The sequence below is a fragment of the Choloepus didactylus genome, chromosome 9, assembly GCF_015220235.1.
Source record: "Choloepus didactylus isolate mChoDid1 chromosome 9, mChoDid1.pri, whole genome shotgun sequence".
NCBI lineage: Eukaryota > Metazoa > Chordata > Mammalia > Pilosa > Megalonychidae > Choloepus > Choloepus didactylus.
This window is the reverse complement of record NC_051315.1, coordinates 6,955,208-6,983,157: the sequence shown is the minus strand read 5'-3', so window position 1 is coordinate 6,983,157 and position 27,950 is coordinate 6,955,208. Positions and strand designations below refer to the sequence as shown.

The following is a 27,950-nucleotide window of genomic DNA, read 5'->3' as shown; positions in this document are numbered from 1 at the left end:
CAGCACCCTCCCTAAGCTCCCCAGGGCCTCACACCCATCAGCACTTCCATCCAATTTTCTCTCTCAGGGCATGCGTCCCCAAGTGCTCCTCGGGGCTGTGCTCCATCTTACTCCTCTGTGCCTGCTGCAAAGCAGGACCCAGATGGAAGGCCATCACCCAGACATAACCTAAACCCACAACAAGGCATCCACACACATCTTTAATGCAGAGTGGCTAAATGTCCCACTGCTGTTTATCCAGGAGAGCATTATGATAAATATACTTTACATATTACAATTTTATATACAGGATCGACTCATTCCTCAACAATTTGTAAAGTGGTCTGAGAAGACCAAAAATACAGTCTCCCCACCTTTACACAAACCCTGGAAGACCCATGAAGACAGAACGAAGCCAAAGACTGAATTTAGACCAGTCTAGCCAACATGAGAGGAAAACACATGGAGGTGGCGAGAGGAGGTTCTGCTGGAATCCCTCAGCCAAGCACCATCACTTCCTAAAGCGTTTGAAGAGTGGGTGCACGTGCTTATTAGCTGCAGTCTTGTTCCGTGCCGAGTGGTATTCCATGTACACCGTGTCATCGGCCCCCGACAGGGAGCTCATGGTGCCGAAGCGCCGAGACACCTGCAGGGAGGAGGACAAGCAGCCCACATAAGTTTCCAAGGGGAAAAGACCTCTCAACCTCCTAAATAATCATAATTTTTATTATTGTGCTACATAACATTTACTAATCACAAGCTATGTCTTGGACATTGTTCCAAGCATGTTACATGTACTTACAATCCTGAACTCATTTGATTCTCACACCACTATACTCCTCATTTTACAGAAGAGGAAGCTGAGGCACAGGGTGACCAAGTAATGTGTCCAAGATCACACAGCTCCTAAGAGAGGGGATGTGAACCCAGGCAGCCTGGCTTCAGAGTCCCTGTCTGTAACCATAATGCTCCACTGCCTCTTCTCATGACAATTTCTGAACAGAATTTATTAACAGTGATGGATGAGGCTCCCCAAAATCTGAGACTCCATCCTGAGGTTCTGAATCAAATGAAAGCCCTGGGCTTGAATCCTGGCTCAACCTCTCCCTTGGTGACTGAGAGTAAGCCCTCAACCTCTGTGCCTCAATGAACCCACCTGTAAAATGGGGGTCACTGCGTCTGGCCCGCCAGAAGACTGTGACAAGATCTCACACAAGTCAAGGGCTCCACCTGGAACTGGGCACGCCACTGCACTGGATCCCAGGGCATGTGGGTGGACAGACCCTAATGCAGGGCCTTCAACAGCCTGCCCAGCCCCTCCCCATATGACAGCTGCTTCCTTCTTGCCTTGTCTCAGTCTCTAAGACTGATTGAATTCCAAAGGCATCTGAGTAAACTGCCCTTCTCTCCTTGGAGGGGCCCTGGTGCACAGCAGGACCTCCGTTAAGTGTTTGTGGAATAAATGAAAGGGTGACTATTTTAGAGAATTCTCAGGTTTTCAAAGTCACCTTTGAAGCTCCAGTATGAGTTGATCCTCAACCCTTATCATAGGCTGGGCGGCTCTCCTCACTGGATGAGGGGGAAGCAGCCCCAAGAGTGGGCTGACGGGCCACAGCTAGAAAGACAGCCCCGGGGCCACCATGGTGGGAGCCTGGGGTCATCTGTTTGCCATCCTGGGCTCCAACAATAAGAGGCCAACAAATGATTCTGCCAGCCTGTGGTGTGAACAAAGTGGGAGCCCGATATACAGCCATGGTGAGCTCAGCTATGTCGACTAGTACTTGCAGATGGAGGGACACAACCAAAAGGCTACCAGGCTTCTTTATTATTCTCGTCTCTCATTTTTCTATTTCCCAGGTTTCTAAAAATAAATGGCAGAGAACACTCTGTGTGTGTGTGTGTGTGTGTGTGTGTGTAAGTGTTAAGAATTCTGCCTTCAGGAGAACTGACTAAGCCCCACCCACTCACCTGGCTGGATTTGGAGCCAAATTCTCCTGCCACCACCTCCTCCTCGGCATCCAGGTCAGAGGCTGCCAGGACTTTCTGTAGGAGCTGCTGTTGCTCCTCTTTCGTGGAAAAGGCCAGTTCTTCCTCCTCCATGCCAGCGAGCTTTGTGATCACCTGCGAGAAGAGCAGCAGGCGGTCGCCCTTGCTTTCTCTTCTTTGCCCTCCTCTGCCCTTCTCCTGGCGTCACTTGCTCTGGTCACTTCCCTCCCTCGGGCCCCGCCCCTCTGGGGTACCCCTAAGACCAGCTTCAGGAGCTGTCTTGAACAGGGAGCTTGATGAATGACTACAAACAGGAGAGATTAAGGAACTGCCAGAGAAGTCCGCTCCCAATGTACAGCAGCTAAATGATGACTTACGGATAATCACCGGGAGCCCTGTTCCTACAGCTCTCCCACCCTGCACCAAGTAGAGGAAGGAACAAAAGACCGAGACGCACAAGACGCTGCCCTATGAACGGGGTCCTATGACCTGGGGCAGGGCCCAGGGCTTCCAGAAGAGGAGCATGGAAAAGCGATAGGGTGTCAGGGACCGGGGACAAGACTGCTTCTAAAAGGGACAGACATCAGCATGGTAGACATTTGGTTTTCATTTCTAGAGAGATAACTTACTACAAGGCCATCAAGTCCCTGCAGAAAGCCTGGATTGATTATATAAAGAGAATTCTTTTTCTCCCCTCTGTAATTCTTCTCATCATTTTAATTGAAAGAAAATTTTTAGAAGTTAATGATCTGACTGAATCCTTGGGTAGCCAGAGATTCAAAGTACAGATAGAGGTTGCCTCTTGCCTGGCCTGACGCCTTTCCTGCAGGTCCGGGGTCATGTTCCGGGGCTCTAGCCTCATTCTTCTGGTGGGCAGCAAGTCAGCCCTGACAGCCGTGTGCTCGTGTGCCTTTCCGTCCAGCTCCCTTTCAAAGAACTCAGAACACCCTATGACACGGTGCTGCTCTTACCCCTACAGTGCTCACAGGAATGAGTGTGGATAACTTTACCAGCATGTTCTTCTTAGGGTTGAGCAAAAAGACCACAATGCAAATCCTTAGAAAACTGGGCTCACACCCAATGTCCAGTCCTCTAGCGCAGTATGAGGTCTACAGAGGTCTGTGCCTTGGCCTCTGGCTAAAGAAGAGAGGCTAGGCAGCAGCCAACCCTGTCCTCCTGCCAGAGCTCTGGCCCGTTTCCTCTAGTCTTGAGCAAACCAAGAACCTGGGATCATGTTCTAGTGATGTTCCTTTGGTGTTTTTTGGGGGCAGGGAGGTTCTCTTCCCCTACTTCCCAGCAACCTCCACCAACCCCTACAAATAAACACCCTCTGGGACCCTAAATCCTGACATAAACTTACTATTTATGTCAACAGGGAAGAAAGCAAATGCCTCATTCAATACAAGCCAAACCTTCAGCATTTCCCAAGTTCTCTGAATATTGGATTTGCAGAGCACAGGCGACTGTGGTGCCGGAGAGGCCTGAACGGCTCAGGCTCACCGTGGGCTAAGGGATAAGCTGCAGATCTCCTGGGGGCCCCCTAAGGAAGCAGCCCCAAGGGGCACAGACAGACACACTGATGGACACTGAGGGCTCTCCAGTCCTGTCCAGCTAGCCCCATGTCCCCACCAGGAACTAAAGTTCCTTTTACAAAACACCTCCCTTAGCCCTTCTTCTGACTATTCACTGTGGGACGCTGGGGGCAGGAGAGGACTCTGCACAGTATTTTCCCTCAAAACCCCCTGCAATTTAGGCAGAGACGAAGGGAGCCTTAAGCAAGGCTTCCAGTGGCCCAATGCCTGGGGGCCACCTGAGGTTCTTCTCAAGTTGTTGCTGACCATAGCTCCCACCTCTCCTGGACCAAAAGCCTGGGTCCTGGTCTGCTACGTACCTTAAAGCTATAACCTTGGTCCACCAAGAACCGCTGCCGCTTGGTTGAGTACGCCATTTCCTGTGTGTCCTGGGACACCAATGAGTAGAAGAAGGCATTGTACTCCTCTGCGACCATCCCTGGGTAGGAGGAGAGCAGAGTGAAGGACAACATTACTGTTAGGACACCAGGAGCCAAGGGTCCAGGGCTCAACAATGAGCGATGCAGTGGAAAAGCTACAGGCAGGAGGGCAACTGCTTTGACCTTACCCAGGGACCGGGGCCCAGGGGAAAACAGGGTCTCAAACAGCTTCTGGCCACGGAGGCAGCCAGTAAACAAAAGCTCTTATTCCTGTTACATCCACACTCATACTAGCTGCGCAGACTTTTCTGGACCAAACCTTCCCAGGGAGAACCAAGGGGCACCATTTCTGGCTGAGAGAGAAATTAGAGCCTGTGCATTGTCAGGCTCGCTGGGAGGATTTAAGGCCCCTGGGAATTCAGAGACCCTCACATGCGGGAGAGCTGCTCTCTCAAAAGATGGAAACCAGTAAGCAGAAAAGTTGCCTCTGTAGAGTAGGTCTTTTCTGGCCTTTCTCTTAAATCAGATTCTTAACTCCAAAGAACTGGTACTCTAAGCAGCTACACTCTGGGGTCTGTATGTTAATAAGAATTTCCTCTGAAAGTCATTTGGTTTATCTCTGTGCTTTAAAGGCCTTTCCAGAATCTAGAACATGAGAATGGCTTCCCTCCACACCAGGGAAACCAAAGAAACTGACAAACATTATTTAAAAAAAAAAAGAAAAACTATTTAAATCCTTTGGAAATTGTCTTAAGAGCACACAGCCAAACAAGAAACACTTATTCAAGAAAACTCACTAAATCCCAATGAGAACAGCGAGTCTGCGGCATCTGAACCAGGCCCCACCCGCTACCCTGCCGGCTCGGTGTGCTGGAACCCCTCCTCCTGAAAGGGGGAGCCCCCCAGCCCTTCTCAACCTTCCAGCTCTGTGCTGCAGAAGCGCTATGCCAGGCAAGAGCAGCTGAAGAGTCCAGGGCTGCCACACTCCACCCAGCTCCCCTCCTTGGGCCAATGGTTGACCCCAGGCAAGTTAAGAACACAGGGCTCCCGGTAGCCCTCACCCCAGCTCACTCACAGGGTGGAGGTTCCATGCCAGGAGAGGCAACTTGAGAAGACCCCCCCCCATCCAACATTCTGCTCATAAAGCAGGGGTGCCACTGAGAGAAAAACAGGCCACTGACCCTGCCCCCAGCTCCAGAGCAGCAGTGTGGAAGTATTGCCTATGGGGACAGGTAGAAAGCTGAGGCTCTCCTTAAGGGAACTGACTTTATTTGGAACAGAGCATGTGGAAGTTCAAGTCTAAGGGTATTGTCAAAAACAGTGGAGATTTTGGTAAGCAATTAGAAGGCTGGTAGCCCTATGAGAGCAAGAAGATTAACCTTAACCATCTGAGTTTACCAAGACAAACAGGGAAAGAGACAGTTAAGAAGAGCCTGCACGGGGTTGGAGCATGCCTCAAAGACTGGCCTTAAGAAGAGCCTGCATGGGGTTGGAGCATGCCTCAAAGACTGGCCTCAAAAACTACCCATTTGAAGGTGCAGAATTTAATCACATTCCACTTGGAGTAATCTGCATACCCACAGCATGGTGGAAACAATAAAGCCGGCAGTCACCCAAGGACGCACAAGCCAAAGGCTGGACCATCCTCAGAGGCTGCACACTGTGTGGGACACAGACATCAGTGAAACAGTCCAGCCAGGTCTCTAAACAAACAAACAAGCAAACAATAACAACAAGCCCCACCGGAGGTGGAGATCAGTGTCCAGACTTGCAATACATTATCAACAAAAAAAATTATATGCAAAGTAAAAGCAAAAGCAAAGTTTAACCCATACAACAGAGGGAAAAAGCAAGCAACAGAAACTGCACTTGAGACAGCCCAGATGTTGGTCTTTGTTGACAAAGACTACAAATCAACTATTATAAACGTTAAAAAAAAAAAAAAGGAAAAAAACTAAAGAAAACCATGTTTAAAGAGGTAAGGAAAGTACAATGATAATGTCTCATCAAACAGAGAATATCAAAAATGAGTCAGAAAAAATAAGACGTAGAATTTCTGAAATTGAAAAGTACAATAACAAAAAGGAAAAATTACTAGAGGGACTCATCAACAAATATGGGCTGGCAGAAGAATCAGCGAACAATAATTTCAAAGGGACTGAAAGTATTCAAAGTATATTCTCTAACCACAATGGAATAAAATTAGAAAACAGTGACAAAGAAATTTGAGAAACTCACAAATATGTGGAAATGAAACATACTCCTGAATAACTGATGAGTCAAATGAGAAATCATAAGAGAAATCAGAAAATACTTTTGAAATGAAACAAAATGAAGATCCAACATACAAAAACCTATAAGATGCAGTTAAAGCTGTAAACACCTACATTAAAAAAGAACAGAAATCCTGGCCTTGCACCTTAAAACACTAGAGAAAGAAGAGCAAACTAAACCTAAAAGAAGCAGAAGGAAGGAAAAAAATACCTATTACAGCTTTCTGTTTTTTAGAAAATAGAAAAGCAAGACAGAAAAATCAATGAAACCAAAAGACACGATCAGTATCTAGCAATCCTTTCACTGCAGGCCACAAGCACTGAGAGACTCCACAATTCCTCAGTGAGAGCCCTTGCAATCCTGCCTTTTCTTTTTTCATTCACTGAGTGTGCAATGGCCCTGCTACCAACTGCCACCCCGGGCAGCAATCTTTTATAGGTTGTAAGTGACGCATCTATGCTGTGGCTGCCCAAGCTGCTCCTACAACCTTCCCCTGCCTCCTGGCCCAGGGACAGCTTCCAACTCCTACCCTGTCACTGTCACCAGCCTCCGCCTTCTCCCCTCCAGGTTGACACCATTAAGCGCTTCTCTTCCCTGGTTAAGTCTCATACCTGCCAACACCACTGCTCAGCTTAGAGGAGATCCCTGTGAATTCCAGGCAGCTGCCATGGAAAATATCCACATATTCACTCTCAAAGCCTGAGAAATAACAAGGGCCAAGGGGATCTTGATGTGGCTCTGTGACTCCTTCCCTTCAGAGTCACCCTAGCCAATAAGCACAAGCTCAACATCACTAATCACTGACAGCTCCTCCAACAGAAGCAGTTCAAAAAAAGAGCTCTCCCAGAGTAGAAGAGGAAAGGCCAACTTTACCTTTTTTGGCTCGAAGCACCCGTCCCAACCTCTGGGCCTCCTGCCGCCGGGAGCCACCATGAGAGGAGATCTGAATGAGAACGTTTGCTTCTGGCAGATCAAACGATGTGTCACCTACCTAAAGAAATGAAGCAGCTGGGAGTTTAGGAAGGTTTTAAATATGAGGCAAAAAGAAAAAAAAAAAAAACAACCATCCTTTTAAATAAGCTATCTCGATAATTTAGAAAAAGAACCACTACCCTCTTCTCTACATATAAGGTCCCTCTGCTGCAGGGGGTAAAGCAGAGACCCTTAGAAATGTACCTCTGGTGTAGTTAATAGTACAAATCTAATAAGATCCTTTCATCAATTATAACACATAGACCACATTAAAACACGGTGTTAATAATAGGGGGATATATGGAGTGCTGGTTTGAATCTCATTATGTCCCCTACAAAAGCCATGTTCTTTAATGCAATCTTTTGGGGGCAGACTTGTTAGTCTTTTGATTAGGGTGGGACCTTCTGATTAGATTGTTTCTGTTGAGATGTGACCCACCCAACTGTAGGTGAGACCTCTTGATTAGATCATTTCCATGGAGGTGATTAGTTCTCTGGAGTACATTAGAAGAGCTCATGGAGAGAAGCTCAGAGAAGCTGAGAGAGACATTTTGGAGAGAAGCTGTTCTAGTTTGCTAATGCTGTGGAATGCAAAACACCAGAGATGGATAGGCTTTTATAAAGCGGGGGTTTATTTCACTACACAGTTACAGTCTTAAGGCCACAAAGTGTCCAAGGTAACATCTCAGCAATCGGGTACCTTCACTGGAGGATGGCCAATGGCGTCCTCTAAACCTCTGCTAGCTAGGAAGGCAGCTGGCGTCTGCTCCAAAACTCTGGCCTCAAAACGGCTTTCTCCCAGGACGTTCCTCTCCAGCAAGCTTGCTTCTCTTCAAAACATCACTCCCAGCTGCACTCTCTTTCTTCCCCCCCGAGTCAGCTCATTTATATAGCTCCACCAATCAAGGCCCACCCCGAATGGGTGGGGCCACACCTCCATGGGAACATCTCATCAAAATTATCTCCTACAGCTGGGTGGGGCACACTCCAAGCAAATCTAACCAGCACCAAAACTTCTGCCCCACACAAGACTACAAAGATAATGGCATTTGGGGGACACAATACACTCAAACCGGCACATTCCACCCCCTGGAACCCAAAATGGCATTATCTTTCCAAATACAAAATACATTCATTCCACAATACCACAAAAACTTAAATCATTTCAGTAACAAAAGTTAAGCACAAAATCCCATCAAAATCAATTTAGGCATGGTCAGTCCCAAGGCACAATCTTTCTTTAGCTGTGGATCTGTGAACTTAGAACAAGTTACGTGCTTCCAATATACAAAGGAGGGACATTCATAGGATAAACATTCCCATTGCCATAAGGAGAAACAGTAAGGAAAACAGGGTTAACAGGAGCAAAACAGTTCTTAAAACCCGCAGGACAAACTCCATTAGATTTCAAAGTCCAAGAGTCATTTACAGAACAATGTTGCATCCTTGGGGCTTGAGAGAGCGGGAGCCTAACCCTTCCCAAGGGCCTTTTCGGCAGCCCGTTCCTCTCCAAACGCTTGGGTGAGTGCTCCAACATATCCACACATTGGGGAGACCACCTTCTCGGCTCCACCCTCCTCAAACCCCGGGGCAGCTCCCGGATTCCCTTCCATCGCCGGGGCACACGCTCAACCCCTTCAGAACAGTGTGGTGGCAGCCAGGCTCTCCTCAATTCCCTGGAAATGTGCTCCACCCTCTTTGGGACCTGAGGTGGCAAAACTCTTCCAGAGCATCGAGGCGGAAAGCCCGCCCTCGACCTCCAGGGCAAACTCACCCTTTCCATGCATGTGGGCTGCTCCACTCTCCCAGCCCAAGACCTCCTGACTCCAGACCTCAACCTCCATGGCTCTGTCTTTGAAGAGATTTTTCCTTTAATTTTTTCCTTGTCTGTCTCCTCCAGTCCAGACCAGCAATGGCTCTGTCTATAAAGATCTCGCAAAAATTCTGTTGGCTTTGCATGAAGCACGCAAGGGTCAAAGCCATCAGACAATAGGACTTTCCACAAATCCTTTCTGCTTAACTCCTTTTCCAATCTCGGCTTGTACTGAAATGGTGGCTGGGTTCCGTGTTTGGTTCCATCCTCACGTTGGCCTGTAGCTTCTGGGATTCCACCCCCTGGAAGCCTGTAATTTTCCAAGCCATCAACTTCTGGTTTCTTTGAACCCAAGAGTTCAGTTCTAAGTTTATCTCTCTCTGCTTGCATTTTACTATAAGCTGCAAGGAGAAGCCAGGATACGTCCTCCACACGTAGTCTGGAGATCTCCTCAGCTAAGTATTCCAGGTTGTTGCTTCCAGATTCTTCCTTCCATCTGACACCAGGACTCAATTTTGCCAAATTCTGTGCCACTTTAAAACAAGGATCACCTTTCTTCCAGTTTACAACAACACATTCATCATTTCTGCTCAAGTCCTCATCAGAAGTATCTTTAGAGTCCATATTTCCACAAACAGTCTCTTTAAAGCAGTTTTGGCCTTTTCTATCAAGCTCCTCACAACTCTTCCAGAAACTTCCCCTTATCCATTTAAAAAGCTGTTCCAACATGTTTGGTATTTGCAGACTCAGCAGCAAAAGCACCCCACTTCTCTGGTACCAAAATCTGTTCTAGTTTGCTAATGCTGTGGAATGCAAAACACCAGAGATGGATAGGCTTTTATAAAGCGGGGGTTTATTTCACTACACAGTTACAGTCTTAAGGCCACAAAGTGTCCAAGGTAACATCTCAGCAATCGGGTACCTTCACTGGAGGATGGCCAATGGCGTCCTCTAAACCTCTGCTAGCTAGGAAGGCAGCTGGCGTCTGCTCCAAAACTCTGGCCTCAAAACGGCTTTCTCCCAGGACGTTCCTCTCCAGCAAGCTTGCTTCTCTTCAAAACATCACTCCCAGCTGCACTCTCTTTCTTCCCCCCCCCCCCAGTCAGCTCATTTATATAGCTCCACCAATCAAGGCCCACCCCGAATGGGTGGGGCCACACCTCCATGGGAACATCTCATCAAAATTATCTCCTACAGCTGGGTGGGGCACACTCCAAGCAAATCTAACCAGCACCAAAACTTCTGCCCCACACAAGACTACAAAGATAATGGCATTTGGGGGACACAATACACTCAAACCGGCACAGAAGCGAACATATGTAATCCAGAGTTTGCCCCTGGGAGAAGCTTAAAGTCAATATAGACTAAGATGCTTGGAGATGCAAACAGAAAGATATTTGGAGATGCTAAGCTAACAAATGAAGCCAAGAGTTTGCCCCAGAGACACTGAGAGGTCCCCCAGATGCTTAGAGAGAAATGCCCTGGAAGAAAGAAGCAAGGATGCACAGGAGCTGAGAGAGAGGAACCAAGACAGAAGCCCAGAGACATTTTGGAGAAAGCCATTTTGAAACACAACCAGGGAGCAAAGGACCAGCAGACACCAGCCACTTGCCTTCCCAGCTGACAGAGGTGTTCCGGACGCCATCAGCCTTTCCTCAGTGAAGGTGTCCTATTGTTGATGCCTTAGTTTGGACACTTTTATAGCCTTAGGACTGTTCATCTGCAACCTAATAAATCCCCTTTATAAAAGCCACTCCATTTCCAGTATTTTGCATAATGGCAGCTTTAGCAAACCGGAACATATGGGAACTCTATATTTTTCTGTATGATTTTTCTGTAAACCTATACCTTCTCTAATTAAAAAAAAAAAGAAAGAAAGAAAGGTGGGCAGCCTCTGGAAGATGGAAAAGGCAAGGAACAATTCTCCCTTAGAGGTTCCAGAAGAAGCACAGTCCTGCCAACACCTTGATTTTAACCCTTTAAGACCCATTTCAGACTTCTACCTCTAAAACTGTAAGATGACAAATGTGTGTTAAGTGGAAAAAAAAGAAGAAAGAAATGCATCCCTGGGCCTCTGGGACCTGATTCTCCCAAGAGAATATATGTGATCCTCTGTGTGTAAAGAAGCTGTCAGCGATCCCCATCCCCACCATATGTCTCCCACATGCATGCTGCTGGGTGCGAGGGACCCAAAGATCAGAGGCCCCATGTTAACCAAGGCTCACTCTGTGTAAGGCAATGGGGCCGCACAAAACCATCCATCAGACTCTTTTCTGGTGGCCACTGAGATAAGCAGCACATCTGGAACAACGTGACCCAGGAGAGGCTGGATTCTGATTTGGGGAGCCTCTTCCACTTGGGGACTCCAACCATCAAGGTTACCAGTCACACACTACAGGGTGGTACTTAGCCCTGATCACTCTACAGGTCAATCTCACTTCCCTTAGCCTTTGGGTCTGTCATAATCTGATTGTCCTAAATTGCTGGGCTGCAGGTTCTAATGGTGAATGAAAACCGTCACAAAGCTGGGCATGTTGAGAGTGAGCTGTGCTTACATTCACCACCCCCCATCAAAGCAGGCCCACAACATGCAGAAATCTCCAATTCCAGAAAGACAGCCTCGTCTGAAGGTCTACTTTTGCCAGAGTAGGAAATGAAGTTTTATTTCCTTTTTACAAGAAATACTACTTAAAATTCTTGTATTCCAAAAAGAAGTGGGAAAAATTCTTATTTAAGCTAAGAAACTTTGTAGCTTATCCACAGTACATTAAAATCCTCAATCTACTTCATCCAATATCCTATTATTCCCCTGCCCCTGGTCCCCAGACATTGGACATACAGGAATGAAAACGTCCACATGAAGTTCCTTAAACACAATTTCACTGTCCAGGAATCATCTCCCGCCCCCAGCCGCTGACTGACAAGCTTCCTAAGAGCTTCACCACCACCCTGCTTGCCACACAAACCTTGGATATGAAGATGGTGTTGATTTTGGGGTTGTGCTTGAAATTCTGGAGAATTTGCATCCTTTCTCCCTGGGACGTAGGACCATAAATATAGGGTCTAGAGAAGAACAAAGGTGCATTAGAAAGACAAAGAATCACTCCTTAATTACCCTGAAAGAATGAAAGGGGGAGAAAGGAACTAAGGCAAAGTCGCTTACTTCAGAAGAAGCCTCTGTTATGCAAGAACATCAGAAGAGCAATAAAAAGGACTGGTTCAGATACCAACTCCCACCCCTCCCTCTTCCCACTAACTCAGGGGTATTCAGATTGATCACTCTTTTTGGGATTCACTCCTTTACTTTTCTTTTTTTCTTTTTTTGGACTGGCTTTTCCCTGCTTCATCACCTCTAGCTCTGAGCTTGGAGACTGTAAAAAGAGAAGCCTCCGGACCTCACAAAGCCCAATGGGAGCGGCAGAAGAAACACTGCTATTTCCATCACGAAAGGCTGGAAGCAACTGTTTCCTACTGACACGGGCCTTCTCCAAGAAATGAGCAAAAAAGCAAAGCAGAGCCTCTTTCGGTCTTTTCCCCTCCTGCCACCTGTACCCACCAAAGCTCACAAGCTTCTCTTTAGCTGCCAGCTCCCTGCCAACCTTCCCGGCTATCCCCTAGTGGCACCTGGCACTGCACACCCCTCTATCTTGGAGTGCTCTGGTGACCCAGGACTGGCACAATGGCAACCACAGAGATGGTGACAGCAGGAGCAATGACAGCAGCTCCCGGGTGGGCAGTGTCAGCCAACGCCAAGCGCAAAGCTGGGTACTGCGCTAACAAACCCACCCACCTCTGCTAGTATGCCTCTGACCCTTAGGGAGTTTTCGCTGTTCCACAGTTCACATGTTGGGAGCGGAGAGTCAAGGGTCCCTCAAAAGCTCAAGAAGCACGACCGGGAGACTCCACGTGGCACTTCCCAATGCCACACAGCAAGCTGGTCCCAGGGGTGCCTGAGACCACAAACCTGTTGCCCAGCAGGGAAGCTGGGCAGGGCCTAGGACCACCAGGCCCCTCAGGCTCATGTTGTCTGGTCCCCCTGACCGCGAGACGCTCGCCTGTTATCTGACAGTGTCCAGTGGGCTGTGCAAATCTCAGCACTGTCCATGCATGTTGCAATGTGGAAACGCCTGGGAAGCTCCACGCTTCAGAACAGCCCATCTCTCAGTCCCCAGGCTTTTAGGTGGTTCTTTCCCTTCCCCCACTGTCAGGAGAAGCTATTCACACAAAGATGAGCCCTGGTTTCTGAAAGCTCCCCTAAGCAGATGAGGCACAGAAGGACAACCATGCTCCAGAAAGAGCGCCTAATGTTTACTGAACACCCGCTAGATGCCAGGCCCAAGAATCTTCTGAGGGGGCTGGTGTTAACTCCATTATAGGGAGTGCAGACTAGGTTCAGAGAAGCAAAGCCACTTTCACTGGGTCACAGCGAAGGAGCAGAGGAGCTGGATTCAAATCCAGCCTCCCTGACGCCAATGTTTATGCTCTCCCCACCCCCTCCACACCACCAGAAAGCCCCAATCGTCTCTCCCACAAAGCACTTCAATGACACTGTGCCTTCCCTCGGTCTCCTTGTCACAGGCCAGGGCTTCACAAGCTGTAAAATGAGGCAGTGTCATCATCAGACCTGCCCCACAGGATCACATTAAAGCAAGGAAAGAAAAAGAACCAGAAGCACCTCCCACAATTGAAAGCAAAAGCTCAGAACAAGTCAAGGTAACGAGCAAAGTTCTGATGACTGCCACGGCATACGTAATCTGGCCAGTTGGCTGCCCTTCACTGCACGAGATGGGCACAGAGCTGACAGTGCCAGGCAGCTGCTCAGGAGGCTGCAACCGGAGAACAAGCCTCAAGGGTGTGTCAGATGCAGGCATCAGGCAGGCCCAGGAGAATCCGGAAGGAGTGCAGGAGTGGGGGCTGGGATGGGGAGGGAAGGACTTCCCCTTACATGTGACACCGTAAGCATGTGTGCTGCCCACTGCCCTCTCACACAGACGTGAGCGTAAAGGGTTAAAGGGGCACACGCCCACAAGGGCAAAGAGAACAGGAAAAGCGATGAGACATGTGAATCACATTTGGAAGCTGCAAAGCAGACAGATGCAGGCCTAGGAAGTGAGCTAGAGGACCATTTGTCTGGGAAAGTGGGGACACAGGCTGGCAAGAGGGAGAGCTGACACAAAGCAAGCCAATGTGCTACACAGAACACCACAGGCTCAGCAGGGAGCTGCCAGGTGCTCGGGTAGTGGGGTGGTGGGGCAGGGCCGCAGACAAGCACAGAGAGGGTTTTTCGATGAGCAGCCAGACTCCCAACCCCAGCAGCCAGCCCCGACTCCCCATGGCAGAAAACCAGAAGCTTACATCCTGGATTCCGAGTGGGAGACTCTGTGCGCAGGGACGCCAGGCAGAGCCAAGGGCAAGTGCACCTCAGTGTTAGGACTCCTCAGTCCCCTCTTCTCCCACCACAGGCCAGTGGACCAGAGACCACTGGCAGCTGGAGACTTCTAGACAAACAGGCTCTAGGGGGCCCACCCATCAACAAACCTGCCAAGCCCTAGAGGAAGTACAATCAGCTCTTTAGTGACTGACTCTTAAACAAGAAAATACAGTCAAGGATTATCAGAAATCTGAAGAACTCTAAAGACAGTGATGAAAAAATCAAAATAACCTGATGAAAAGAGGTAATACAAGGAAGAAAAGAAAGTTTCAAAAGCTACAACAGCCTGAGAAGACACTGCACTCATGAAATAATCTCTAAAAAATTCTTGGAAGTTTATGAAAAATTCAGTAGAAGGGTTGGAAGACAAAGGGATAAAAAATAGAGGGAAAAAAGATGAGAAAAATGGAGTAAGTTGTTCCGAAGATCCAATCTGAACCAGCAGGTATTCCAAAGAGAAGAGAGAAAACACAGAGAAGGTGATTACCAAAGAAAGAATACAAAGAAATTCTCAGACCTGAAGGACGTGCGTTTCCAGACGGAAAGAGCCCAATGACTGCCCATGACGATGAAAGAAAAAGTACCATACTATGGCATGCCAGTTTGAAATCTGCAAAAAGGCTAAAAAGAAAATCCTAAAATCCTCCTGGGAGAGGGAAAAGAGACCACCACACAAAAGAGCACATACAATGAGAATCAGAAGGGTGGCCGAGTTCCATGGAGCCACAGCAGAAGCCTCGAGAAAACCGAGCCCTGCATTCATCATTCTGAGGCCTGGCTCAAGTACCTATCATGAGGGTCAGATAAAACACATCTGCAGGCAGCCAAAGCCTCCCAAGCTTTTCTTTCTCAGCATCTTCTCTCAGGAATCTACTAGAGGAGGTGCTCTATCAAAGTGAGTGATCAAGAGGGAGGAGACCAGAGATGAGGAGCAGGGGCTCCAACACAGAAGAGGCCCAGGAAACTCACAGGATGTTCCCAAGGGAAGCCCCACGATGATGGCTGGTGGCAGCTCTATTCTCTCCCAGAGAGCAAAGAGGCTGGATCAAAGCAGGGATCCTCCCAGGAAAAAGAAAGGAGAAAGGAAAAGGAGCTGAGGGATTATGTAATGTACCTGACTCTACTAGAGAATCTGGAGAGGAGTGAGAATTAGTGTATAGAAAATCAAGCTAAAGCAACAAGGCATTAACTCCAGAAAAAACAAATGCTTACAAGAAAGAAAATGTAATCATACACCGTATGACTCTGCCTGAACAATATTCATACAATCAAAATAATGTAACACTGAATACTAAGTCAGCTCCCAAATTTGTGCTATTACCATAGTGGGGAGGGATAGTGGGAGAGAGTAGGGTGGGTGCTATAAGAGAGCTAAATCCTCACCTTCCACAGTAAGAGTTTCTACAATTAATAATCAAGAAACTGCTGTATAAGCTATTAGAAATATAAAGGTGAACAGAAAAACGAGTTGAAATTTTGAAAGTGGCTGCACCTCTGGGGACAGGAATTGTGAGTGGGAAGATGTGGGTGCAGGGAACTTCTATTTTCCATAATAATCCACATTACTGCAATAAACACACATACATATTTTCTAAATTTAAAAAGGGGCATAATTTTCAGAAACAAGAAGCCCAATCTTCTTGTGCCTCAGTTTTTGCATCTGACAATTGGGAATAATGCAACCATTCCATGACTGAGGTGAGGATTAAATAAAGCGTATATAGTGTGCCTAACACATAGCTTTCTATAGTCATTCTTCTCTCTCCATGCCTAACCTCAAAAAACAACGAAGGCCTGTCTCTAGGGGACCCTGCCTCCTGGTCCAATTCCAGCCCCTCAAGTCCTGTGGTGTGGTGCGAGGAAGCACAGTGAGGATTTAGAATGGCCAGGTTTTAAGCTCAGGTTCTGCATGAGGCTGTGGGTTGGTGAGAGGGCTGGGTGGGTGTTTCCTGAGAAGCTGTTTCTAGATGCAGGTCTGTACCTGGGATGCTGGCCCTGCTTGCCTTGCCTTTCTGACCCTTGAACAATATGCTCTGGTGGGAAACTCCGGCCCACCTTTGGAGACTAAATCTTGGACATGTGCCCGAGATCAGAACGACTCTCTAGCCCCCACTGTGAGTTCAGGGTGATGCTCCTCTCCTTTCTACACACTCTCATCTCTGTCCCTGACTGCCAGTTGCTCCGTCTGGCCTGGCTCCTGGGACCTAGCCCACAGACCAGACCCACAGGTGCCGAGAAGTTCCTGCGAGGCACCGTCACACTCTCACTCGGGGATGAGCATGGCTGGAAACAGCTCCAACTCTCCAGTTCTTACTTGTTCAGCCGGATGGCGTACTCCTTCAGGGCAAACACGTTGTCGGCAAAGACGATAATCTTGTCATTCCTCCTCTCGTGAAATTTGATCAGAAACTGGCAAGCTCTGAATTTGTTGGGGTTCATGGTGTACAGCAAGATTCGTTTCTTGGTTTTGATTGCCACATACTCCCGATAAAACTCAGGTGACATCGGGCACCAAACCTGTGAGACAGTAAGAATCAGGGGTCATTTTCTGAGTTAAGACATCTCATGATGTGAAACTTTTGAAGCCCTTTCATTTATCAGAATTAGCTTTAAAACAAATCAAAACAAAAACCCAATAGTATGTGAATTATATCTCAGTAAAACTGTAAACACACACATCCAAAATCTAATATAATTCCAATGTTGAACCCAAGGTACTATCACATGTTAATCACTTAACTAAGATTTTTTTTTAAATTCATTTTTATTGAGATAAATTCACATACCATGCAGTCATACAAAACAAAGAGTACATTCAATTGTTTACAGTACCATTATATAGTACATTATATGCATTCATCACCAAAATTGACTTTTGCCATTTTCTTTACCATACACACAAAAATAATAAGAATAAAAATAAAAGTAAAAAGAACAATTAAAGTAAAAAAGAACAATTAAAGTAAAAAAGTAAAAACGAACACTGGGTGTTTTTTTGTTGTTGTTTATTTTTGCCCCCATTTTTCTACTCATCCTTCCATACACTAGACAAAGGTGAGTGTGGTCCTTATGGCTTTCCCAATCACATTGTCACCCCTCATAAGCTATATTTTTATACTATTGTCTTCACGATTCATGGGTTCTGGGTTGTAGTTTGATAGTTTCAGGTATTTACTGTTAGCTATTCCAATTCATTAGAACCTAAAAAGGGTTGTCTATATTGTGCGTAAGAGTGCCCACCAGAGTGACCTCTCGGCTCCTTTTGGAATCTCTCTCCCACTGAAGCTTATTTCATTTACTTTCACATCCCCATTTGGTCAAAAAGATGTTCTCCATCCCACGATGCCGGGTCTAGATTCCTCCCCAGGAGTCATATTCCACGTCTTAACAAAGATTTTTAAGTGCAAAGCTACCCATGGAATTATTTTCACACCAGTTCTGTGAGGGAAACCAGACTCTCAGCCAGAGATGCAACCAATCTGTCCTGAGGACACAAGTTGGCTGTGCTGCAGACAACTCCCCATCCACACACACCCACACACGCACTTCCTAGCACAGGGCAAGGAGCCCTTTAGTTAGGCTCTGGGATCCTCAGGGAGAAGCCAGTCATACCTGCTGGTCACTTAGTACCACTGCGTGAGTCACTCATTCTTCCCTGCCACCTAAACCCCAATTCCCACCCACAAAAATTCAAGCTGGCAAGTCCTGAGGCTAGTAAAGAAGAATCATTTCAATTTCAGAGGTACAGAGGAAATGGAAGAACATGTATGCTAAACCATGAAAAACACCGTTGGATGGAAAGACATCAAAAGCCAAGAAACTTCATGGATGAGCCCCCAAGACTGTCAAGCCCTGTCTGTGACAGCTATAGGCAGTGTGGAAAAGGGCAAAGGGCTTCTACCTTAGCCCAGAGGGATGGGCTGCAACCCGGGTTAACCTTCCACGATAAAGCCATGGGCCATAAGTGACCCAAGCTCAATCAGCCTATCTGTCTTCCTCTTTCAGCACAATCTGAGCTTTTCTAAGCTTATGTACATGTACGGTTATATAAAATATGACTCATACATCCTAAATGCACCTCAAGTTCTAGTAAGAGGCAGAACAGAGTCAGCGGTTCCAGAACCAACTGGCCAGCCCCAGAGTGACTCTGGCCCAGGCACACAGTGGTGCTGAGACTTCCTGACACACGTGGTGAGCCCTGTCTCTGCCTCAGTCTCCTCCAACGCAGAGCTGGAGGCAATGAGGGCAGAGGTGACACTTGTAAATCTCTTAGTGTTCTGGGTTGTGACAGGTCCTCCCCTCACTGTGCTCACTGCTGTGCCTCCAGCCCGAGAGGCGCCCTCTGAGGGGGTCTCTGAGCCTCTCGCCGATTGACATGCTCCACTACTAGAGATGAGTGTGACAGGCCCTACTTGACTCCATTAGATTGTCTACTTCTTTATAGCCAAAGCAATTCTTTTTGCACAGTAAATACTTTAAAATCCTGAATTTCACAGAACATAGAACACAACTGGTCCATATACATCTGAGAATGTACTAATCAACCTCATGAGTAATCAAGATAATACAAATTAAGACCACAAAGAGACATCATTTCACACCTGCCACTTCAGCAAAAATTAAAAGAGAAAAAATCCAATTCCATATTCTGTGCTGGAGGAGCCGTAAAGCACCCTCATCACCCCTGGTGAGTGTGTTACCTGGTACAACCACTTTTGGAAAAAATGGGGGCTGACTAGTAAAGCGAACATCTGCATATCCTTCAAATCCAGCAAAGCCAATTCTGAGCACTTGACATCACAAACCAAACATTACAGACACACAGTTTCAGGAAACAATATATACCCTTTCATGTACTATGCTTTCTAGTAGATTCTATTTTATTCTGTCACAGCTCACTGAAGCGATCCTACCATCCCACTAATGGGGTTACATTCTGAAGTCTGAATAATGCTGCTTCAGAAAAACTCCTACACAGCAGTCCCAGGAAACATGTACAAGAATATTTACAGCAAAACTGTCATAATAGGAAAAGGACTAAGCAATCCAAATTTAGAGAGAGAAAATAAATCAACAGTTGCCTTAGGAATGGGAGTGGAAGCGGGATTAACTGGAAATGGGCATGAGGAAACTTTCTGGGGTGCAGGAAATGTTCTAAAATTGTGGCAGTAGCTGCAATTTAAATTTACAAAAGTCACAGAATTGTACACTTGCAACAGGTGAATGTTATGGTATGTAAATTATACCTCAGTTATGCTGTTACAAAAAGCTTAGCAACCCAAATGTCCATCGACTTTAGTAAAATTTTTACTTTTGTGCAGTATTCCATGTAAGTGTATCAAATTCTGGTGGAGCTGTACAACAGACACCACACAGCGATGCAAAGGAACAAGCCACAGCTACTTGCATTATCAAAGAAATAACACAATAGGTAAGGAATAGTACTGAGCAGAAGACATACAAGAACATACACAACCTGATTCTCTTTACATGAAGATAAAAAAACCAACCAGGTCAGCATAAGATCCAAAATGGAGGTCACCCTGACAGGGGGAGGGCAGAGGAACTGGGGGCCCCAAATGTGCCATTGCTTAAGGTGGGTGGTGATGAGAAAGACAAGGGAGTGAATCTAACTGCTCCTGGTCCTCGAACTAACCTTGGCCAAGAGGCCCCTCTCAGCCCCTCCTCTGACTGGCGAATGAGGCACTTTAAGTGCTAGAAGGGATTCTTTCAGAGCAGACTCACCTTTGGATGTGCATTTTTAAACATCTACCTGCAAGGATATTCATTCCAGAATACTGGGAAAATGTGTTCTTAGAACTAAAATGATCAAGGCCCCAGGCCGGGGTGGCTGCCCAGGCAGGACCACCCAAGAACCCTGAGGGGTAAGGGCAGCAGGAACACCCTGAGGTTGCCCACTCACAGAGGAGCATGGGCTTGGGAGCATCGTGCCTTTACCATATCGAATGCATGACCCTGGATAAGCTACTGGGTTTCCCGTACCTGTGGAGCAGGTACACTGCTGCTAACCTCACCAGTGGCTTAGGGGACCACGGGGGGCAGCCACAGGCTCTCCCCACATGGCTTTGCTGTGTCTGGGCATGAGGAGCCCACCCAACCCATTCCCTTGCCCCCGGCTCTCCCCTAAGACGCCCACCGAGCCGCAGGCCTGGGGAGGGAGCAGCTACCTCCGCACACTGGACTTTGGCAATGTAGCCACTGTTCTGGAGCTCCATCCAATTGGCTTCGTAGAGCTTCGGCCCAATCAGAAAATTCAGGTCAACGATTTTGTCATCCTCTCGGACAAGAGTCGCAGTCAAACCCAACTTGCAGTGGGCCTGCACAATGGTGAGCACCCGCCGGAACATCTTGGCTGGGGACACAATCAGACATTCATGCTCGCTTTTTAAAATGCTCGGGTGCCACACAAGGAGCAATACCTGCGCCTCCAAGTAAAACAACACTACTGTAAGGACTTTTCAATGTTCTAGTCGCTTTCCCAGGGCCATGAAAAATGTGTTGCAAGTTAAGCTGTGACAAGAAAGATGGAAGAAGGGAGAAAACTAGCATCTAAGTAACTTCTGTGATTAAAAAGGCTATGGGCACACCCACCCCTCCCCACTCTACCCAATGTATGCTGAATTATTTCAACGCTTTGCTCAGAAAGTCTTTCTAGCAAGATGGGATGGGAGACACAGCAGTCTTTTCACCAACCCAACTGGCAACCACTGTCATTTACATGATGAATGGGTGGCCCAGCCCCCACCCCGCTTACCTGGGATGGTGTGCACTTCGTCCAGGATCATGAGGCCCCACTCCTGGGTCTTGAGCCACTCCATGACGCGCTCAGCCTCCCAGGACCTTTTGGTGGTGTGGCCCAGCATGGAGTAGGTGCTGACAGCAACGGAGCAGCCTACGGGCTTGTCCTTGGCATCAGAGGTGAAGCGGCAGATCTGGCTGTCATCAATGGTGGACCACATCTTGAACTGGGCTTTCCACTGCTCCACAGACACAGCTGAGTTGCCCAGCACCAGGCAGCGCTTCCGGACAGTGCACGCAGCTGTCACGCCTACCAGGGACTTCCCGGCACCTACAAGAAACCACAGGCAGGTCCTATCCAAAGCTGGGTTGAAGTAAAGGACAGGGACGGACAGAGTGACTGTTCAGCACACGAATCTAGGCAAAAACTTGTAATAATCCTCAGAACTGGACTGGTGAGGTACTTACTGCCCCAAGCCTAGGTTTTCTTCTTTATGGAAAGGAAATATGCTCACCTCCAAGACACCTGAGAATTTAAAGGGACAGTAACAGTGAGCCCAGCAACAGTGAGCCCAGCAACAGTACTGTCTACTTACCTCGTGCCAGGCCCTACTGCAAGACTTCACAGGCCTGTTCAAATGCTGAAATCTCAAAACAAACCAGGGATAGAGACACTACTATTACTGCCATTTTAAAGATGGGGAAATCTAAAAAGAGTTCAATACCTTGCCCAACGTCATAACGAAGAGGTGTTGCTGAGGTCGAGGGGTACCTAGCTCAGAGTCTGCACAAAGTGGGAACTTGGTAAAAGATAGCTATTATGATCTCCTGCCCAGAAGACTCTGCCTCAAGCCTGAGCAGGACTCCCAGGTGAGTCTATCATCACCTCTGGCCCAGAACCTAGACCAGAACCTGGCATGCTGAGAAATAACATCAAGTGGATATCAAGGAAGCTCCAACCATCCTTTCTCAGACACACACATTTTAAAAGGCCTTCCATGAACAAGCACAGTTTCTGTGCTGGAGAGCCTCCAAATACACACAAGTCACAAAGCTGATTCCAAACAACAGTGAGAACCTCACTAGGCTATGTAAAGCTGCCCCCTCCCCGTCATCACTGTTTAACACAGAGCTAATCTATTTACCATCTGACTCCCCACCAGGCCCTGCACTCAGTACTCAATAAATACCTGCCAGCGATTCAGGAGCCCTCTGACCATGGCTCTTCCCTGGCAGGGTGAGAACTGGGGAAATGTGGGGAGGAGAGCAGGAGGCCCCAGGTGAGCCCAGACAAGCAGCCTGGTTGCGTCCTTCATCTGAGTGATCTGACCACAGGTGTCACTTACCACATGGGAGAACAATGACCCCCGAGCGGGCACGCCCATTCCCAAACATCTTCCGCAAGCTCTTCTCCTGGTAGGGCCTCAGGACAGCTGTGGGTTTCAGATCAATGTTGATGTCAGGATTGACAGAATCATTCCGGAAGTCATATTCTGCCAGCAGAGGGTACTCAAGGTGGATGCACCGTTTCTGGAGCTCCTCAATCATTTCCTGGGGAGTGAGCATAAGGAAGGTTTTATAATTCTGGTAAATCCAAAGTATGCTCAATAACAGTGAATATTCTACAGGGCCCAAGACTTTACACCATGGATGATTATATGGTATGTGAATATACCTCAATAAAACTGAATTTAAAAAAAAAAATGGCCCTGAGTCTCACACCTCTCCAGTGTGAGGAACAGAGCACACAGAGCCCACCTCCATCAAAAGGAAGCCAAGATCTCTCTCTCTAGCTAAGCCAACTTGGCAGGTGAAATCACTGCCTTCCCCCCCACGTGGGATCTGACACCCAGGGGTGTAACGCTCCCTAGCAACGTGGAATATGACTCCCAGGGAGGAATCTAGACCTGGCATTGTGGGATGGAGAACATCTTCTTGACCAAAAGGGGGATGCGAAATGAAATGAAATAAAGTTTCAGTGGCTGAGAGATTTCAAATGGAGTCAAGAGGTCACTCTGGTGGACATTCTTACACGTAATATAGACAACCCTTTTTAGGTTCTAACGAATTGGAATAGCTACCAGTAAATACCTGAAACTACCAAACTACAACCCAGTAGACGTGACTCTTGAAGATGATTATATAACAATGGAGCTTACAAGGGGTGACAATGTGATTGTGAAAGCCATGTGGATCACACTCCCCTTTATCCAGTGTATGGATGGACAGAAAAACAGGGGCAAAAAAAATAAAAGAAAAATAGGGCGGGGGGGGCATATTTTGGGTGTTCTGTTTTTACTCTTATTTTTGTATTCTTATTTTCCCTTTTTCTGGTAAAAGGAAAATGTTAAAAAAAAAATAGATCGGGGTGATGAATGATCAACTATATGATGGTAATGTGATCAATGGATTATATATTTTAGATGATTGCACAGTATGTGAATAAATCTTCATTTAAAAAAAAAAGAAAACAAAAGGAAGCCAGGGCCCCAGACATAGGAAGGAGACAGCGAGGCAGGAACAACAGGCCTTCCTTTCTCTCACGCAGGGCCGGGGCGGGCTTCTGGTGCCGGCTTCGTGAGCGGACCAGGAGGGGGTACACTCACCAACCTGCTTGACCTCAAAGGACACGGTCTGCGTCTCCTCCTCCTCCTCCTCATCTTTGTCCATTTGCTCGTAGAAGTCAAACAGGTCTGTAGGGATGTCAGACTTGCTCTGCGGATCCGTGCCTCGGGAAGTGGAGGGCCCACCACTACCCTCAGCAGTTTTAGAAATCTGTAAGAGAAAAGGTAGGTCTGGACCTGCAGGGCCCCCAGGCACCCCACCCCAAGACCAACCCAGGGCCACATACGGCAGATCTGCTTGTGAAAGTCTCTGTGATGAGCTCGGTCGCCTCCCCCTCGGCGTTTCTCAGCCTGCATTCCCGGATCACTGGGTCCTGGAGAAGATGCTGGATGACATCCGGGTGGGAGCTTTCAACAAAGTATCTACAAGCAGGGGAGCAAGGACGTGTCTGTTGACCAGCTACTTCCAGAAGGTTCTACTGCTCAGCCAATGAGATAGTCTGGAAATAGGGGCCTTGTAGTACCTTCTCACGCCCCCAACCCTTGGTCAAATGTGACTGAGAGTTGCTGGGGCCCTGGCTTTGAAGTCAATTAAGCAGGGATCTGAGCCCCAGCTCCGTCACTAGGGGGATCCAGTGCCCAGGGGACGATTTCCAGTTTTGGCCAGATCGGATCACTGCTCCTGCTCCTCTGGTCCATGCTTCACGGGAGTCCACAAACATCAGCCCCTTCCCACAGCCCTTCCTCCCACCTAGCACAGAGGGCCAGGCCTATCTAGGAGTCTCTTACCTGTTGTGCTTCAGGACCAGCTTGACTTTTCCATAGCTGACAGTACACAACTACAAGCAATGACAACACCAAACATGAAATTTGTAATGAGCAGCTCAGATTTCCAGAAAACCTCAAACACATTCACTACGGGTCATGTTTCACTACCCACCAGTCCAGCAAAGTGTTCGTTTTACTTTAGAAAAACCCAATGTGCAATCCCAGCAGGGTCAGATCTGCCTAAACTGAGCTTTTCTATTAAACTCTACTTTCTGAGAGCAAAACCCTTCTCTCCCCTGGTTAATTCTACAAGTACTACAGCTCCCAGCACAGAACTGGCACAGAGTATGTGATCAGTAATTGTGTGCGGAGTAAATAAAACGCAAAGGCCTCCTGGCCTCCAAATCAATGTTATCACCAAGTAGCATGTAAGCGTCTTGATGGCAGAGAATAGATCTTGAATCCCTGTGGTTCCCAACAATCTAGAGGCTGGAATGCAACAGAGGCTGTATGGTGACCATCTTGAAGACATTCCATGCAGATCTCCTGCTGCCGCCTGCCCCAGCGCCAACCCATCAATTCCCACAGGCAGCTCCCAGCCAAAGACTGAGCACAGCAAGATTCTGAGGCTCAACCCAAAGAGATGAATCCATCAAGGACATCTTACACATCACCAGAAAAGAACTCTCTCCAGGGCCCCTGCCAGCTTCTCCAGGGCTGGATATCCACCTTCTACCCTTCCAGTATTTGGAGGTATGAATCCCATAACCTTTAGGTCAGCCAAAGGCAATGAAAGCCATCATCCATCTCTCCTCATTGGCAGACACCCATCTCAAAGGACGTTCAACTGCTGCTCACATGGAATCATTCTCTACTTCAAACTCTGAAGTTCTGATTTTTAACTTTCCCTGAGAGAAATCGCTGACCATTGGTCTTGCCCAGGTATTTAGCCTCAGATGAAGTTCACCATCTACCCTAGACTGCATCCCCAAACAATCTGGCCAGTCTGGGCCTGAATTAGTGTCCCGCTATGCTCGGCTGGGTGCAGCTTACAGAAGTGTGGCTGAGATAAGAATGCAATGGTAGATCCAGAAGGACAGCAGCTGGGGTAGTCAGTTATTATGCGGCAGGCAATCTGAACATCCCATTTCCATGGCCACCAAAAGCTGACAAAGCACAGCACCTGTCCCCACTACTACATCCCCAGAAAGGGGTAAGCAGTCCCCACTTGCCTTAATAAACTGAATAATGCCATCAGGAACACCGGTCTTGCTGAGCTTCCTGAGGTACTCAGTGATGTCACTGGTCTGCAGCCCGACGCTGACAGCGGCGTACAGGGAGTAGGCAGTCAGCCTGTACTCGTGCACGTGGGTTGGCCGGCACACTGGCTCTGCAATGGCCACCAGGAAGTCCTGAGCATACTTGTATACTGGAGAGAAGGCTTCTAGGAAGATGTGGCCATCGGGAGCCTGAGATACACCAGATGGACACAACAGATAAGGAGTCTAATGAATCGCAGAGACCCCTCCACTCTTTCCCTCGTCATTATCAAGAGAGGATAAGCTGCTCCCAAAATGATCTTTAAGCTTTGCCACACCAGGGACAATTTTGTGAGGATTCCTTCAGCTAACTATTGGACCAGTTACAGAAGAATAGAAAATAGACAAAAACGTTTCCAAAGTAAGTAGGTTTTTCTCACTATTCTTCACAAGGAAATCCCACCTTTCTGGCTACCCACATCCTCAAGTCACCTTTCGGCTACATTTTGGCTGAATGTAAAACATCACTTATTTCAAGTTGAGAAGGTTGCTAATATAATGTCTTCCATTAACTTCAGAAATGTGAAATAAGTATTTAAACAATAAATGCCATTTATTTGGTAGATAAAGTATTTCCTTCTGATATCAATATGATGCAACACAGAAACACAGCCGTAAAAACAGAGACCACCTCCTTGATTCACATCTGCATTGGGTGAACTGCACTGACTGAACCAACAAAAGCCATAGGCACTGGAGTTTTAACCTTTTACAATGATGGACTTTTGCACTGGAACCAATGACTCTGGTAAGAAAAAACCTACTGCAGTAGTGAAAGAGGATCAGGAAATACTGATTGTATCTGAGTGTCCTAACATATTAAAGGAGCAGGCACTCAATGAATCATAACTGAAAGCACCCTTACTTGATGCCCCACAAATGGAAAGGAAAGATCTTTACCCTGAATGTCCTGGAGTCAGTCAAGTATGACAAGGGAACACCTTGGAGAAAAGGAGTCAGTGCAGGACTACCAAACACAGTGACCAATGGCTGTTCCAGAGGTGGCTGTTCTGCTGGCCTGAGAGGAAGCTAGCTGATCACAGAATTTCAGAGCAGAACCCATTCTCTCCTTCTAAATAGGAATGTTTCTGTTTAGCTTCCCTCATGGGGGCCTATATTAGGATACTGTTTAAAATATTGCCTTCTAAAAGTACTTGTGGTCACTGGGAGTGTGCCCCACAGTCTACAACTGGGGAAGCCGTCTGTGGCAACAGCCTTCTCCAGACTCCTTCTGCTTACTTTGTATAGGGCCTTGCACAGACACCTGAAGCTGATGGCTCTCATCTTGAGATCTTTTCTAAGTTGAACTCCCTTCACCAGGAAACGGCATCGTACCTGCCTTCCTCCACTCTGAAGAGGCTTCAGACTGAAAAGAGGACCTAGATCCACACCAGGATACCAGCATTTGACAGGAATGCCCTGGAATTTGGAGAAGATCTGGGCTCCTAAGATTCATAAGCTTTTTAAACCAGTGGTTTAAACTTGCTATAGAGAACTGGCTTTCCTAAACAGCTAATGCAGAGATCTTTCCAACAGTGTAGAACGGATGGCTCGGGCCTGCTTACCACCCAGAGGGGCCTGGAGGTGTGGTCATCCTTCAGCGGCATCTGCAACCTGTAGTCCTTGGCTCCATACTCATCCACTTTGGTGCCCGACTCATCCACCTGCTTCCTGGCCGCCGCGGGCACCGCTTCCTGGGACTCGTTCCCAGGGGCGTCGTCTTCATCCTCCTCCTCTTCCTCGTAGTGCCGCTTCTTGGACCTCTTCTTCTCTGCGAATCAGGACACAGCAGTGAGCGGGGCACACTCCTGAGAAACCCCGCGCGGCACGGCGGCCTTCCGGGCAACCTGGCAGGGGCCGCATTTCCCCAGCGCCAAGAACGCACCGCTAACGTTCCCTATGTCCGGGGCGTCCTCCCCCTCAAGCGCTCCGAGCCTGGCCCAGGGCTGTCCCCCGTCAAGGTGCTCCCCGCGCGCCAGCGGGGACAAGCAAAGGGGGCGAGGGGCACGGACGCGGCTGAGGGGACCTCGAGCAGCTACGACTCAGGGGCGGCGGGTCGAGTGAGGCCGGCGCCCACCCACACCCACACCCACACCCACGGCTCACCGCGGTCCGCTCGGTCTCGCCTGCCCAT

At 47.8% G+C, this 27,950-nt stretch overlaps 1 protein-coding gene across 1 annotated transcript; it reads right to left on the bottom strand.

Annotated features, from left to right (window-relative positions):
* Positions 1–189: 189 nt before the first annotated feature.
* ERCC3 (ERCC excision repair 3, TFIIH core complex helicase subunit) lies at positions 190–27,950 on the bottom strand. The gene is made up of 15 exons (XM_037850154.1): positions 27,923–27,950; positions 27,382–27,587; positions 25,730–25,966; positions 24,519–24,568; positions 24,017–24,152; positions 23,776–23,940; positions 22,512–22,716; positions 21,182–21,496; positions 20,595–20,779; positions 16,721–16,923; positions 11,942–12,038; positions 7,064–7,181; positions 3,857–3,975; positions 1,948–2,100; positions 190–625 (listed from the first exon to the last, which is right to left on the bottom strand). The coding sequence occupies exons 1-15, from the start codon at positions 27,948–27,950 to the stop codon at positions 491–493; spliced, it is 2,352 nt and encodes a 783-aa protein (XP_037706082.1). The 3' UTR covers positions 190–490.

What these genes read in the sequence shown, in the direction of transcription:
- ERCC3 (XM_037850154.1), bottom strand. Translation starts at nt 27,950, where the DNA reads ATGGGCAGGCGAGACCGAGCGGACCGCG. An exon ending in ACACCATCTTCATATCCAAG is followed by an intron (nt 7,182 to 11,941) that starts GTTTGTGTGGCA and finishes TCATTTCTTTAG; the next exon opens with GTAGGTGACACATCGTTTGA. An exon ending in GGTGCTTCGAGCCAAAAAAG is followed by an intron (nt 3,976 to 7,063) that starts GTAAAGTTGGCC and finishes CCTCCTACCCAG; the next exon opens with GGATGGTCGCAGAGGAGTAC.